Source organism: Mesoplodon densirostris, chromosome 13, assembly GCF_025265405.1.
Source record: "Mesoplodon densirostris isolate mMesDen1 chromosome 13, mMesDen1 primary haplotype, whole genome shotgun sequence".
Taxonomy (NCBI): Eukaryota; Metazoa; Chordata; class Mammalia; order Artiodactyla; family Ziphiidae; genus Mesoplodon; species Mesoplodon densirostris.
Window position 1 is genome coordinate 58356656 of NC_082673.1, and position 15989 is coordinate 58372644.

Sequence of the window (15989 nt, forward strand, 5' to 3'; positions counted from 1 at the left end):
AGCTCCCGGAAGGCAGGGAAGCTCACTTCTGGGCAGTTGGGTTCTTCCCTTGAGGACCAGACTTGCTGGCCCAGGGAATTCATCCGTGTAGTTTAGTGTCAGCTGATGGTGGAAATAAAGTGAAACATATACACAGATAAGAGCACTTACCATTTCTGGATTCTCTGCAGCTTGCTTTGCCATCTTTTCTGAGATCATCTTTTTCAAGCAGCTACTCAGCAAAAAAGCCTAAGAAACCCAGAAATAAAGAACTCTCTCAATTGAAGAGATCCTCATTCTCTTCCTTCCCTCTTCATACAGCAAAGCAGATTTTGTTCTCTGCCCTACAACAGTATGCTTTTAAGAATTTAGAGTTCTTCTTTAACTTTCATTAATTTGCATAAGATACAATTAGCAAATAACCATAAATTTTCTCAATTACATGGATATATTTGCAGTAATTTTTTAAAAGGTAGATTAAAAATGACCAGGATCTCATTTTTAATCTTTTTCCCTTTCAAAAGTCCCTCCTTACATCCCATTTTTTTCTATTACTTTGTAAACAGCTCATGTCTTATGAGCAACAAATAATAAAAACTGCTTATAATTGCAATCAAATCAACTGATGGTCAGTCTTATATTTAACTGTATGCATAACGACTGAGAGACCTATTATTACGTATACATACTAACCTGTTTGAAAGAATATATTAGTACCTTATGGCTTTTACTGAACTAAAGACAAAATTAGTTGTTTTTCTTCATTTTTAAATTTTCTGGTATTTTTAATCATTCACTGCCAAGACAGTCAGTTGCCGCCAACATCACCTGTAGCTTATTGCTGGCTCATCACTGTTAGTGCCAAGACACACATGTCATCCATCTTGCTGCACAAAAGCCGGGGCTTCCTTTTTCCAGGAACTTCACCCCATGTGCCTAATTTAAGGTTCCCTGTGATCTTCCCATTTGCTCCTTTCCCACAAATCCTTTTTTTCCCCTCTTTTTTCTGTTCTCAACTCTTGGCTTGTTCTTTTCTTATTCAGCCCGACTGAGGTTTGAGACAACTGAAGCTCAAAGCTTGAGGCTATAAAACTTTAGTATAAATTTGTGCTCAAGGATGGTCACTGAACAGGGTGGCTGGGGACTGGGGGAATGATGGAGAGGAGGAGGGGGAGAGGGAGAGAAAACTCAGCTGGGGGTGGTAGCCAATATACAAAACCCTTGGAGGACAGGACATAGAAAGCAGAATTAGAGGGCGACTGGGCTACACAGAGGGAACATTCCAAAGTTTTGCAGGACTGTAGAGCATGATGGGTTACATTTTATTCAAGGGGAGAGAAAGGAGGGAAGGGAAAAGAAAGGGCTGCCACCAACAAGGAAAAGAGTCACAGATGTGGGTTTTATACACAGAAACAACATTTGCCTTCCTGATTTAGCTGAAAACTAACCCTGTTTATCTGTGCCTATATGTAACCTACACAAAACCAGGGTACGAAATAGTTAAACAACAAACTGAGCCGATGCAGCTAGGAAGGGTGTTTAGTGGTGTCTCGCAAGGTGGGGACTGCTTCCATGCTCCTATACAAAGTTACAGAGATATGTACGTTAGGATTCTGCTATAAGCCAGGTAAGGTTTATTAAATATGAAGGGACTGAGCTTCTGTTTAAAGGGCTCAGGAACGATTTGGGCCCCAGCCCTCTTTTGTATTTGCAAGGCACACAAGCCACATTTCTGTCTTTTGCAGAAGTAGCCCTTGGGTGCATATCAAAAAACCCACACTCCAAAGGAAATAAGACCTTACCAGGAATCCTTTAAAAGAATGTTTATTGCACCTCTCTATAGTGGCTTAAACTCATTTGCCTCGGACTAGATTAAAAGACCATAATAAAATTTAACTACTGCACATAACATGCTAGCGGAAGGGCATGGTTTCACTGCCAAAATCTCTCTGTGTCTCTCCAAGTGACTGCAGATCTCGCCTCAGCAAACCATCCTATCATTTCCCTAAGAATGTTTTCTATTTAAGGTGAACCTGGGGAGACATTTCTTTAACCTAGGATGTTGGTTTAGTACTTTGTGTTTTTCAGAGGACATTGATATCTATTATCTCCTGATCACCACTGTACCATAAGGAGTTGAAAGGGAGCTTTGTGCCTGAGACCAGAATGCTCCATGGAACACAAGTGAGTATGATCACCAGGGACTCAAGCTGAATACAATGTTGATGCAAAGATTACTTTGATATTTTGGTTTCATTTTAGAACTTTTGTAATTTTGACTCCAAATTGAAATAGTTTATCTCGGTAAAAATAATTTTCAATTGGATTTGGCATTTAGAAAATTAGATTTTTTAATGGATTTTTATTTCAATTATTTCAAATTTACTTCAAATTTAATTATTGCTACCCAACAGCCATTGTTCCTTCTTCCCTCGTAAGAGAACACTGATTTTGGAAGTACCCAGCTCTAGGCAGTGATGCTTATTCTAAACTGATCATGAATCCAGTTCCTCTATGCTAAATGCTTGATTCCCAGACTCCCTTGCAGCTAGGAGTGCCCATGTGACCCAGTTCTAGCCAATGAGACAAAATGGAAAGTCTACTGGGGGGCTTCTGGGGTAAGGCTTTGGCTTTCCAGATAAAAGGGATAACTTTTATCTACTTGGAAAATGCCAAAAGAATTATAGAGATGCCAATCATTTGCCTCCGCTATTCTTATTAAGTAAGATGACAAATGTCTGTATTGTCTAAGCCAGGGTTTGGCAAACAAATCTAGCCGCCCCACCTCTTTTTATAAATAAAGTTTTACTGAAACACCCATTCATTCATGTATTGTCTGTGGCTGCTTTTGTGCTACAATAGAGTTGACTAGTTGCAACAGAGGCCATATGAACCTCAAACCTAAAATATTTACCAACTGGTTCTTTGAGAAAAAGTTTACTGACCCATGGTCTAAGTCACTGTTAGTTGAGTCTTCTGTTACTTGGTAACTAAATTCATTTCTAACTGATATGAAAGCTTTGGTGACTAGTAAAATAAAATAAAATGAAACCAAACAAAATAAATGACATTACAGGCTCAAAGGAGCATGTGTAGCATTCTCTAGTACTCTGATCCAGTTGGGTTAGGGTAATGTGCTTTGTCCACCCCAGAGTGCAAGAGAGCATTTTAGCACAGAAGGTTTTCCTGCTCTGCCCTAAGAACTTACCTGTTTGGTGTAAATAACAAACCACTGCCAGTGACTATCCTCACTATACTGAAATCTGAGCTCTAAGTTCTGGTTGAGAGTTTGCTGGGGCCCATCTGTATCCAGCAGAGTCCCCTACAAAGGAAAAGATATTATTTGATATTCAGTAGGAATGTAAGTGGCTACTATGTGCTGGGCAAAATATCAAAACAAGTGAGACTATTCCTATTCTCAAGAAACTATAAATATCAATCTATTTGGGAGCCATTAAAGCAAATCATCATAGTGTGATATAATAAGTATCAATATTATAAGGGAAATGAATACAGGTCTATGGAAGTAAATAGGATGGACACCTAATCCAGACTAGGATGTAAAGGAAGGCTGGCGGAGGCTGCGGTGGGGGGCGGGGGGGGGGGGCGGTGTTATTTGAGTAGAAGTAGAAATTATCCAAGTTTGTTGTATGTTTTTTGGGGGGGAAGGGGGGTGATGGTGACAAGTGGGTCCTGGTAGAAGAAAAAACAAGTGCAAATGCATTGAGGCCTGAGGGAACCTGGCACACTGGAGTGTGGCTGAAGCGCAGACTGCAAGGCATGGAGGGTGGTGAGAAAAGGGGCTTAGAGAAGCAGGGTAGGGCCAGATCCTGAAAGCCTGGAGAAAGCCCCTGTGGTTTTTGCTATACAGCATCTATCCCTTTCTCTTCTAGTACTGGAGTTTCAAATTCCCTTGGGAAAAATTTCCCTCTTTGCTGTGGCTCTCTAGGTAGGACTGTCAGGAAATGCTGCCCTCCTGGAGGGTGGTGGCACATGTATTGCATGGTTTATGAATTATATCTCACTAAAACTGTTACAAAGGAAGAGAGTGATGGTGTGGTATTGGTGGAGGGACAGACACAAAGATCAGTGGAACAGAGCAGAGAATCCAGAAATAAACCCACACAAATGTGCACAACTGATTTTTGACAAAGGTACAAAAGCAGTTCAGTTGAGAAAAGATAGCCTCTTCAACAAGTGGCGCTGGAGCAATTGGACTTCCATAGGCAAAAAAGAGAACCATGTTCTAAATTTCATACCCTATATGCAAATTAACTCAAAATGGGTCATGGACTTAAATGTATAACCTATAACTATACAACTTTTAGGGGAAAAAAACGAACAAAAAAACTCGGGGAAAAATTCTTCAGGATTTTAGGGTTTGGCAGAGAATTGTTAGACTTGACACCAGAAACAGAATAAAAAAACAGATGAATTAGACTTCATCAAAATTAAAATCTTTTGCTCTGCAAAAGGCCCTATTAAGAAGATGAAGGGCTTCCCTGGTGGCGCAGTGGTTGAGAGTCCACCTGCCGATGCAGGGGACACGGGTTCGTGCCCCTGTCCGGGAGGATCTCACATGCTGCGGAGCGGCTGGGCCCGTGAGCCATGGCCGCTGAGCCTGCGTGTCCGGAGGCTGTGCTCCGCAACGGGAGAGGCCACAACAGTGAGAGGTCCACGTACCACAAAAAAAGAAAAAGAAAATGAAAAACTGCAAAGTGAAAGAAAATAGTTGCAAACCGCATATCCAACAAAGGACTAGTATCTAGAATAAATTTAAGTACTCTCAAAACTCAACAGTAAACAAACAATCCAATTGGAAAATGGGTGAAAGATATGAAAAGACATTTCACCTAAGAAGATATACAGATGGCAAATAAGCACATGAAAAGATGTTCAACATCATTAGCCATGAGAGAAAAGCAAATCAAATCAAATCATTAAATACCATTAAACACTTATCAGGGTGGATAAAATAAAAAACAGTGAAAACACCCAGTTGCTGAGGAGGATACAGAGAGACTGGATTGCTCCTACATCACTGGTGGGAATGTAAACTGGCACAGCCCCCTTGAAAACAGTTTGGCAGTTTCTTAAAAAATTAAATATGTAACTTCCACATGACCCAGCAATTGTACTCCTGGGCATTTATCCTAGAAAAATGAAGACCTGTGCTCAGACAAAAGCTTACACATGAATATTTATAGAAGCATTATGCATAATAGCTAAAAACTGGAAATGACTAGATAGTGGTTAAACAAATTATAGCCATTCTCTACCATGGAATACTGCTCAGCAACAAAAAGAAACAAACTACTGAAATACACAACAAGCTGAATGAATTTCCAAAGAATTATGCTAAGTAAAGGAAATCCCAAAAAGCTACATAATGTTTGATTATATTCATGTAATATTTTATTTTTTAGGGTAATCAATTCCTTGCTTGTATTTATATTTTTACCTCCTAAACACAGTCAATTCTTATTATTCACAGTAGTCGTGTTCTATAATGACACCATAAGCACTAAATTAGTGGGTACTGAAAAACAGTCCAAGGGGAAATATAGGTTTAGGTTCCTGTGGACCTCTGGTCACAACATTTTCATCAACCGATCAATACATAACCTTGTTTTATGTGTGTTTGTTTTTTCAGTTGAGGTAAAATTGATATGCAAAAAACTGCACTTATTTAATGTACACAGTTTGAAGAGTTTGGACATATGCACATATACATGAAATCATCACCACAATCAAGTAATAAATATATGCATTACCTCCAAAAGTTTTATATAATATTCTTGAAATGATACAATATGAAAATGTCAAATAGATTAGTGGTTGCAAAGGTTTAAGGAGGGATGGGGGTGGGAGAAAGTGGATGCAGCTATAAAAAGCCAACATGAGAGATCCCTGTGATGATGGAAAAGTCTTGACTCTTCATTGTATCAATATTAATACCCTGGGTGGTGATGTCATACTATAGTTTTGTAAGATGTAATAATTGGAGAAAAGTGGGTCAAGTGTATGCAGGATCTCTGTACCATTTCTTTCAACTGCATGTGAATCTACAATTATGTCAAAATTAAAAGTTTACCTAACAAATAATTAACTGTTTAAAGCAAAAATAATTATAACATAGCATGAGGCTTATATGTAGAAATAAAGTAGAGCAATAAATACCACAAAGGACAGGAGGGACAAATAGAGGTACACGGTTGTAAGGTTTTTACCCTTTTTGTGAAATAGTGTAATATTTGAAAGTAGACTGTAATAAGTTAAAGATATATATTAAAATCTCTTAAATCACCATAAATTTAAAAGGTATAGCTCAAAAAAAACCCCAATGGTGCAAATGAGTAGAATCATAAAATAGTCACTCAGTCAAAAGAAGGCAGGAAAAGGAAAAAACTGATAAAACTCAAAGAAATGGACAAATCTACAATTATAGTTGAAGATTTTAACACTTCTCACAATAACTGACAGAACAAGTAGAGAGAAATGTGTAAGGACAGAGGCTATTTGAACACCATCAACTGCTTGACATAATTGACATTTATAGACTATTTTACCCAATAGTGGCAGCATATATTTACATTCTTTTCAAGTGCACATTGGACATTTCAAGATAGACCAAACTTTGGGCCACAAAACAAGTTCCCATAGTTTAAAAAGCCTGAAATCATATGATATATATTTTTTTCTGACCCCCAGAGGGAAAGAGTGGCACAGAAAGAAGGGTTAGGAGGCTGTGAATTTCATCCAGGCAGGAAATGTTGAGACCAAGCTGTGAGGGCAGAGAGAAAGGGAGAGTTTTGAGGGATAGCAGGGTCATAGAATAGATAGGTCTCTATCAGCAATTAAATGTATAAGGTGGGGGGAGGATAAATTAGGAATTTGGGATTAACAGATACACACTACTCTATGTAAAATAAACAACAAGGACCTACTGTATAGCACAGGGAACTATATTCAATATCTTATAATAACCTATAATGGAATAGAATCTGAAAAAGAATATATACATATATATATATGAAACTGTATCACTTTGCTGTACACCTGAAACATTGTAAATCAACTATATTTCAATAAAAAAAAATTTTTTTTAAAAACCATGTAAGGGTTTTTAAAAAACCATGTACGGGAGAGGCCACAGCAGTGAGAGGCCCATGTACCGCAAAAAAAACCAACCAAACAAAAAAAACATGTAAGGTAAGAGAAAAGCCAGAGATTATTTCAAGATTGCTGGTTTGGCAATTAAGGAGTGGTGGTAGAGGTTCCCTTTATCAAGACAGGGAACACAGGAGGAAGAACCTTAGGATGGGCATGAGAGGGAAAAGATGAGTCTGGTCTGGGGAAAGGTTGAGTTTGAGGTGTCTATGAAACACTTGGTGAAGATGTCAAGAATGCAGTAGGAAATACTGGACTTTTAACCAGTCATCTGTACTTGATTTCAGGGAATGTGTAGAGGAAAGATGCTAGAAATGGAAGCCCCAGGAAGCACCAGCATGTCAGGAGTCAGAGGGAGAGGCAGCCCACAAAATTAGGGGAGGAAGCAGGGGAAGTTTTGAAAAGGAAGACATGGTTGACTGTATCAAATGCCACAGACAGACCTAGTACCAAGCCAGCTAAAAAATCCCTGTGGGTTTCATGGATTTAGCAACTGGGTATCATGGTTGCTCTAGTAGCATTCATCCTCTACTAGTTAACCTCCATTTCCTGTGTAAAGGGGATAATCCCTCTTAGCTCACTGGGTTATTTTTTTTTTCTTTTTTTTGCCGTACGTGGGCCTCTCACTGCTGTGGCCTCTCCCGTTGCGGAGCACAGGCTCCGGACGCGCAGGCTCAGCGGCTATGGCTCACGGGCCCAGCCGCTCCGCGGCATGTGGGATCTTCCCAGACCGGGGCACGAACCCGTGTCCCCTGCATCGGCAGGCGGACTCTCAACCACTGCGCCACCAGGGAAACCCTCGCTGGGTTATTTTTAAGAACTTAATTAAATAGCAGATGTGGCATTGCCCAGCACAGCACCTGGTACAAAGTAGGTACTCAATAAGTCTGATCAGAAGGGTTTCTCTTGGGAGGAGACGGCAATGTAGGTACGATGACAGGGATCATGATGGGCAGCGTTCAGTTTCCAAGCACAGAGATCTTGTCGGTACTGAGAATGTACTGAGCGCTCAATAAATGGTAGCTGTTATTGCTACTCGTTGTTATTACTTTAAACACCCTTCAAGCAGTAAAGAAGCCTGAAGGTGGAAGGTGGGAAGATGGTTGTCTCTATAGCAAGGGTGGGGAACTTGTACCAGAAAATAGACAGGTTTTTACCACTAGGTGATGTGTCCTGTGGCTTAGATGCCAGTCCACTCAAGGTACTGATTCGAATGGCAAATCTGTCTCCCCAATACAACTGCTCTCATCCAAGAACACTAGGATTTTAAAATCATGGGTGGAGGCTTTAAATCATGGGTAAGGCAAGCTGCCAAGATACTCACAAGGAAAGTGACCTGCCAGCACTTCACTCTGTTCATCTGGAAAATGACATCCTGGGTCTGGTTATCAGGCAGGGTTATGCAGCAGCTGATCTCATTATTGCCAACAGAAAGAACGGTCCCACAGCCGGGTTCTGGGTAGTCACAGGTACAGGGATCCAGCTGTATGTATCCATAGTGCCACACCTCTTGGGATAGCTCCAAAAACTGCTCCAAAGGGGGGTGGGGGATGGAGGAAGCAAAAGACTGCTTGAAGCAGATGAAAATCTCATGTCAGAAGCTACTACCATTCTAATGCAACACATGGAATGGAGTCACAGTGAAAGCACCTTTATCTTCTGGACGATACAAATGAAGACAATGCCCCTTGTGCTGACAATAAAGGCCGTCCACGTTCATGGTGTGTCCTGCCTTGTTGACCATTGTGTCCCGGCTCCTGTTACAGTGCTCAGACATCGTGGAAATAAAAATATTCGATGCGTGAATGAAGAAGGAAGAAAAGAGTAGAAGGAAATCGAATGAAGAGCTAGGATTCTATCTCAGCAGATTATAGCAGCAAAATAAACAAAAAGTGTATATTTAAAATGCTGTGTTTTAAAAAACTAAGCTGAGATCAGTATAGGAGGGAAGTAGTTCATTTTTACAGGCTGTTTTATATGCTGGTGGCATTAATTGTCAGAGACAGAGTTTTTGGAAATGGCAACTAAATGAGGGCAAGAGTGAGACTTCTCTCTAGGTTGAGCTCCACAGCCCAAAGGTGTCAAGGGAATGTTTAATGTTAGTGATGCTTAAGGTTTAGATTTTCCCTCCGCTTCTGATGTTACTCCAGAACAGAGGATAGCTGCATTTCACACCTGTGTTCCTGGCATCCTGTCTTGTTAATGTCTACTGAGGACTTTTTTTTTTTTTAAGTGATTTTTAATGACTGCATTCAAATAACCTGAAAGAGAAAGACAAATACCGTATGCTAACACATATATATGGAATTTAAGAAAAAAAAATGTCATGAAGAACCTAGGGGTAAGACAGGAATAAAGTCACAGACCTACTAGAGAATGGACTTGAGGATATGGGGAGGGGGAAGGGTAAGCTGGGACAAAGCAAGAGAGAGGCATGGACATATATACACTACCAAACGTAAAACAGATAGCTAGTGGGAAGCAGCCGCATAGCACAGGGAGATCAGCTCGGTGCTTTGTGACCGCCTGGAGGGGTGGGATAGGGAGGGTGGGAGGGAGGGAGATGCAAGAGGGAAGAGATATGGGAACATATGTATATGTATAATTGATTCACTTTGTTATAAAGCAGAAACTAACACACCATTGTAAAGCAGTTATACTCCAATAAAGATGTAAAAAAAAAAAAAAAAAAACCCAAATAACCTGGTATCAGTTTAGTGACCTCCACCTTGTTCTTCCAGCCTTCACCATGGTCCTGCCTGATGGGGTGGGAGACGTGTGTTCAGAGAAGATAGTTCTCACTTTACCACATGGTTAAGTCAGAAGGACCACCCAGTGACAAGCTGGCTCTCTCCCAATCCTTCCCTGAAGCAAGGTAACTTACACCTCCCTTTCAAGGACCACGTGAACGCTCTCTGATAAAGGGAAACCTGCTGAGACATATGCGGTGAGGGACAGCTGACGCTTGCTACTAGGTGGCAGAGGATTCCAGGCTACTGTCCCTCCCGGCCACATGTTGGACCAGCTCATTGTGCTGCAGCGCATGCATTCAGCTTAGGAGATGCGTTAAGCTGCCGGGCCTCCCTTTGGGTCAGTGGGCAACAACAGAAATGACAGGTTGTAAGTAGATGCTACCTACCTGTGTGGGTGGGCACCGGGGCTGAGCAATCTTGCCACAGAGCATTCAGAATAGTTTCATGGCTTTTACCACAAAAGTTCTTTTTTATTATATGGTATAAATCTTTAATTTAAATTAAAATAAATTTCCTTTAGTTTATTCTTTGGTAACACTTAAAAATTTTTGTAATAAACTCTTGGCTGCAATGCTCTAAAAGAGATGAAAGTATTTGTTTAATTAAAAGTTAAGCTCCATTTCTCAAGAAAGTCGTTGATGAATAAGTACTTTGCTCAAAATGCTGGCTGGCATTTGCCATTCAAAGGAGGTGCACTGATATTCCTGACTGTGTGAAAACCAGAGGACAGAAATCTAAAAGGATTATCTATTTGAAAATTAGTTCCGTTTTTGTTTTCGGCTGTGGCACACAGCTTGCAGGATCTTAGTTCCCCAACCAGGGGTTGAACATGGGCCACGGCAGTGAAAGCATAGAGTCCTACCCACTGGACCGCCAGGGAATTCCTGAAAATTAGCTCTTTTAAGAAGTACTTTATAGGGACTTCCCTGGTGGTCCAGTGGTTAAGACTCTGTGCTCCCAGTGCAGGGGGCATGGGTTTGATCCCTGGTCTGGGAACTAAGATCCCGCATGCTGCATGGCGTGGCCTAAAAAAAAAAAAAAGTGCCTGAAAAAGATAATTTAACATGTGTAACTGCCGAAGGTATGGTTATGTATTTTCATTTAGATCAGGGTTTGGCAACCTTTTTTTTTTTAAATAAATTTATTTATTTATTTTTGGCTGCATGGGGTGTTCATTGCTGCGCACGGGCTTTCTCTAGTTGTGGCGAGCGGGGGCTGCTCTTCATTGTGGAGCTGGCTTCTCATTGCGGTGGCTTCTCTTATTGTGGAGCACAGGCTCTAGGTGCCCGGGCTTCAGTAGCTGTGGCACGTGGGCTCAGTAGTTGTGGCTTACAGGCTCTAGAGCTCAGGCTCAGTAGTTGCGGCACGGGGTTTAGTTGCTCTGCGCCATGCTGGATCTTCTCGGACCAGGGCTCGAACCCATGTCCCTAGCATTGGCAGGTGGATTCTTAACCACTGTGCCACCAGGGAAGCCCTGGCAAACTTTTCTGCAGAGCCACATAGTAAATATTTTCAGTTGTGTGGGCATATGATCTCTATCGCAGTTACTAACCTCCTCCACTCTAGCACAAAGGCAGCCTTTGATGATACATGCATGAATGAGTGTGGCTGTGTGCCCGTGGACTTCATTTACACAAACAGTGGCCCATGGGCCACAGTTAGCCTCTCTCTGGTTTAGATCAAATGACTGCTCCTTTAGATTAATCTCACTCATTTTCAATTCCAAGTTTTCTTGTACATGTGCGTAAAATTAAGCAATAGCTGTTAATGTGTTCACTCCATTAGTAGAACTTCACAAACACTTAAATAATGCTGGTTTTATAGCAGTATTCTCAGATGCTTCAAGAGAAAATAATTTGTTAACTTGAATAATGGTTCAATATTTTTTCAAATGAAAAAAAACCCCACACATACCCTGTCCCAAAGCAGTATAGATGAGTCTGACAAACAAGACATATTTTAACAAAAGAAATGGCCTCTGCTTCATTGTGTTATCTTATTTTATTCTTTATATTTGGTTAACCACTAAAGCATTGATTTTGAACAAAATGCAAAGAAAATTTAGAGGACTAAATTCATACACTCAAAGTGAGGTTTCTAAAAGACCACTATCAAAATATTATGATAAAATCAGGTAAAACATTCAACATAGAAAATAAAATTTAGGGCTTCCCTGGTGGCGCCGTGGTTAAGAATCCGCCTGCCAATGCAGGGGACGTGAGTTCAAGCCCTGGTCTGGGAAGATCCCACACGCCACGGAGCAACTAAGCCCATGTGCCACAACTACTGAGCCTGCGCTCTAGAGCCCGCGAGCCACAACTACTGAAGCCCGCAGCAGAGCCCATGCTCTGCAACAAGAGAAGCCACCGCAATGAGAAGCCTGCGCACCACAAGGAAGAGCAGGTCCCACTCACCACAACTAGAAGAAAGCCCATGCACAGCAATGAAGACCCAACGCAGCCAAATAAATAAATAAATAAATAAAACATTTTTAAATAAAAGAAAAGAAAATTTGTTTTGTGGCAAAAATACAGATACAAATTTTGGTAGAGCAAAGCAGCATGGTTAAAAATGGCATTCTTATTAAATTAAGAAGTTTATAGAGCAGAAATGTCCTTAGAATTGGTAACTGTATCCAAAGTAGTAGCAATATGCTGTCCATCAAAATAGAAGCTGTAATTATAAAAATTTACAAATACACAGAGAAACTGAACTTCAAAATTTCTCAGACAAAGCTGTGGTGGAATACTAAGGGGGGCAATACTAAATCATGGCAGTATATGCTTTTTCTCTTTTTTTGCAGCTCATCAATAAAATTCTCATGGTAGACTTTGAAGAATTACTTTCTATATCAACCTAAGTATAAATGAGTCCTCTAAATTTGTTGGCATTTTCCTCAAAATCAGTGCTTTGGTGGTGAACACTGGTTAAGTGTAAAGGATAAAAAAAAGAGACAACACAATGAAGCAAAGGCCATTTCTTCTGTTAAAATATGACTTGTCAGACTCGTATACACTGCTTGGGGGAATGTGAGTTGGTATCATATTTATGTAAGTTTTTAAAATGGACATTTAGAAATATATCCTAAAGAATAATAGAACATGTATTCAAAGACAGAGGATGTTGGCTGCTGTATTCAGGGACTTTCAGCCAGGAACCATACCAGGTGTTGGGAACACACAGAGTATGTATAAATTAGACTCAGTCCTGGGCTTCGTGGTGCTCACTGCCAACGTGATTTATAGCAGCAAATCCTGGAAACAACCTGACTTCCGATAATAGGAAATTGGTTAGCTAAATGATAACATAACTATAAAATGGAATACTCTGTGTCACTAAAAATGATGTTAAAGGTCTATATTAATTAACCTGGCAAAGAACTCACAATATATTGTCTGTATTTTTTAGAATCTTTAAACAATAAGCCTTTATTAATTTTATGAAAAGAAAAATCGATGAAGGTATTCTCATCTTTAAAAAGGCCCCATTTTTAGTGCTTCATGGGTTTATAAATTACAGAAACAGCTCAATTCCAGCCTGTTTCTTTAACTCCCTTCCAAGAGATTTCTCTTGGTGCAATATTTCATTCACCTTAGTTTGGTTGTCTTCTTTCTGGAGAGCCTCTAATTTCTGCCTCTGCACCTCTGTGGGTTTGGCCCATTCTTTTTCAATGTCCTGTATTGCCTTAAAACAATATAAGTTGTAAAATTAGCAAAATTAACAGAAATGAATTAATCTGACAAAAACATACTCGTGTATGAAAGGCTATGAAAACAGACCCAAGTGGACACATATAAGGATTTAGCATGTTATAAAGGTTACTTTTTAAATTAGTTGGATGTGGGAAGCAATTTCTCAATGGTTTGGGGACAACTGGTAGCACTTAGGACAGAAAATAAAATTAGCTCTTTCCCCACACCATCCAATCAAATAAACACAGATAGTTTAAAGATTTGAACGTAAAAAACATAAAAGAACTAGAAGAAAATAAAAGGTATTTTTATCTGATCTTGTGATAGGAAATACCTTTCTAAGATACAAAGATAAAATGTCATATAAATGAATGTATAATTACATAAAAATACAAAAACTTCTGTATATAAAACCACCAAGAACAAAACTAAGAAGCAAATGGCAAACCAGGGGAAATGACTGCATCATATGTCGCAAAGAGTTGATCTTATTTACGTAAACCAACAGTAAAAATGTAAACATCCCTAATAGGAAAATGGACAAAGGATATGTATCAGCAATTAATAAAAAGGAATTCCAAATGACAAATATAGACTGAACCTCACTAGTAGTCAAAGAATCTGTTTGCCTCTCAAATTGGTAAAGACAAAAAATATATATAATATTCAGAGTTGGCAAGGGTTTGGAGAAACAGGAAGTTTCATATGGATCTGATGCAATTTAAACTGGTAAAATTTTATGGAGATGACTTGGCATATAAATCTAAAGCCACCTATAGGCATGATAAACATAGACGTGGGGAAAATGTACTGATAAGGCTATTACTACTATTGTTTGTAATACTGAAAAATTTTCAACTATTAATAGTGGCAAACACATGTATAGTGCTTACTATGTGTCAGGCAGGCAATGTTCTAATTGCTCTAAAACAAAAGTCAATCCCACCCCCTCCCCCTCTGGTAACTACTAATTTGTTCTCGGTATCTATGCATTTGTTTTTGTTTGGTTTGGTTTGTTCATTTATTTTATCACATTATTTATTGATTATTTAATTTATATTTCAGTGAAATCATATGGCATTTGTCTTTCTCCATCTGACTTATTTCACTCAGCAAAATACTGAGTGAAATACAACATGTCCATCCATGTTGTCACAAATGGCAGGGTTTCATCTTTTTCATGGCTGAGTAGTATTCCAGCCAAGGAATGCTCAGAGCCACCAGAAGATGGAAGAGGCAAGGAACAGAAACTTCTTTAGCACCCTGAGAGGGAACATGGTCCTGCCAGCACCTTGATTTCAGACTTATGGCCTATGGAACTGTGAGAGAATAAATTTCTACTATTTTAGCGCTCCTCCCCACCCCCCACCCCCCACATAAAGAAAAAAGTCAACCCTCACAGCCACTCTATGAAATAGGTACTATTATGAAATACCCAAAAATAGGTGATTGAGTTTAGGTACAACCAAATAATAGCTTATGCTATCATTTAAAACTATATAGAATATTTAACAACATGAGGAAAGTCTGTGATGCATTGATACATGAAAAAATGTCAAGTTACAAAATAAGGGCATAGTAGTAGATCCTGATATTTATAAAACAAAAAATATATGTAAAACAAAAGCCAAAAGACCTTGTATCCACACTTAGGAGTCAAAAAAATGGATGTACGTATGAGTGAAATGTAGTATACAAAATAAACACATCAAAAAAGTTGAGTTTATACGTATGATTGATTTAAGATTTGGGATGATGTTTACTTTTGCGCTCTTCCATATTTCCATATTTTTATAAGATGAAAACAATTTTACAATTGAAAAACAATTAAAAGTGAATATAGGGCCTCCCTGGTGGCGCAAGTGGTTGAGAGTCCGCCTGCCGATGCAGGGGATACGGGTTCGTGCCCCGGTCTGGGAGGATCCCATATGCCGCGGAGCGGCTGGGCCCGTGAGCCATGGCCGCTGAGCCTGCGCGTCCGGAGCCTGCGCGTCTGGAGCCTGTGCTCCGCAACGGGGGAGGCCACAACAGTGAGAGGCCCGCATACCGCAAAAAAAAAAAAAAAAAAAGTGAATATACTGTTAGGCCCTTTTTTTTTTTTTTTTTTGCGGTACGCGGGCCTCTCACTGTTGTGGCCTCTCCCGTTGCGGAGCGCAGGCCCAGCGGCCATGGCTCACGGACCCAGCTGCTCTGCGTCATGTGGGATCTTCCCAGACCGGGGCACGAACCCGTGTCCCCTGCATTGGCAGGCGGACTCTCAACCACTGCGCCACCAGGGAAGCCCCTGTTAGGCCCTTTTTGCTCAGCTTTGGGTAACTGCCACCAGCTAGTGTTCCCAAACTCCAACTCCCTGATGGGCTGCTCAGTTCTGTTTCCTAATCTGCACTGATGATTT

The 15989-nt window shown here is 40.1% G+C and overlaps 1 protein-coding gene across 1 annotated transcript in view; it reads right to left on the reverse strand.

Moving 5' to 3' along the window:
* SNX31 (sorting nexin 31) overlaps positions 1–15989 on the reverse strand; it is a 64011-nt gene that overhangs the window by 7663 nt on the left and 40359 nt on the right. The window contains exons 9-12 of the mRNA XM_060116373.1: positions 13494–13586; positions 8474–8677; positions 3188–3301; positions 151–228 (exon numbers count right to left, since the gene is read on the reverse strand). Coding sequence (XP_059972356.1) covers positions 151–228; positions 3188–3301; positions 8474–8677; positions 13494–13586 — 489 coding nt within the window. The remainder of the gene's footprint in view (positions 1–150; positions 229–3187; positions 3302–8473; positions 8678–13493; positions 13587–15989) is intronic.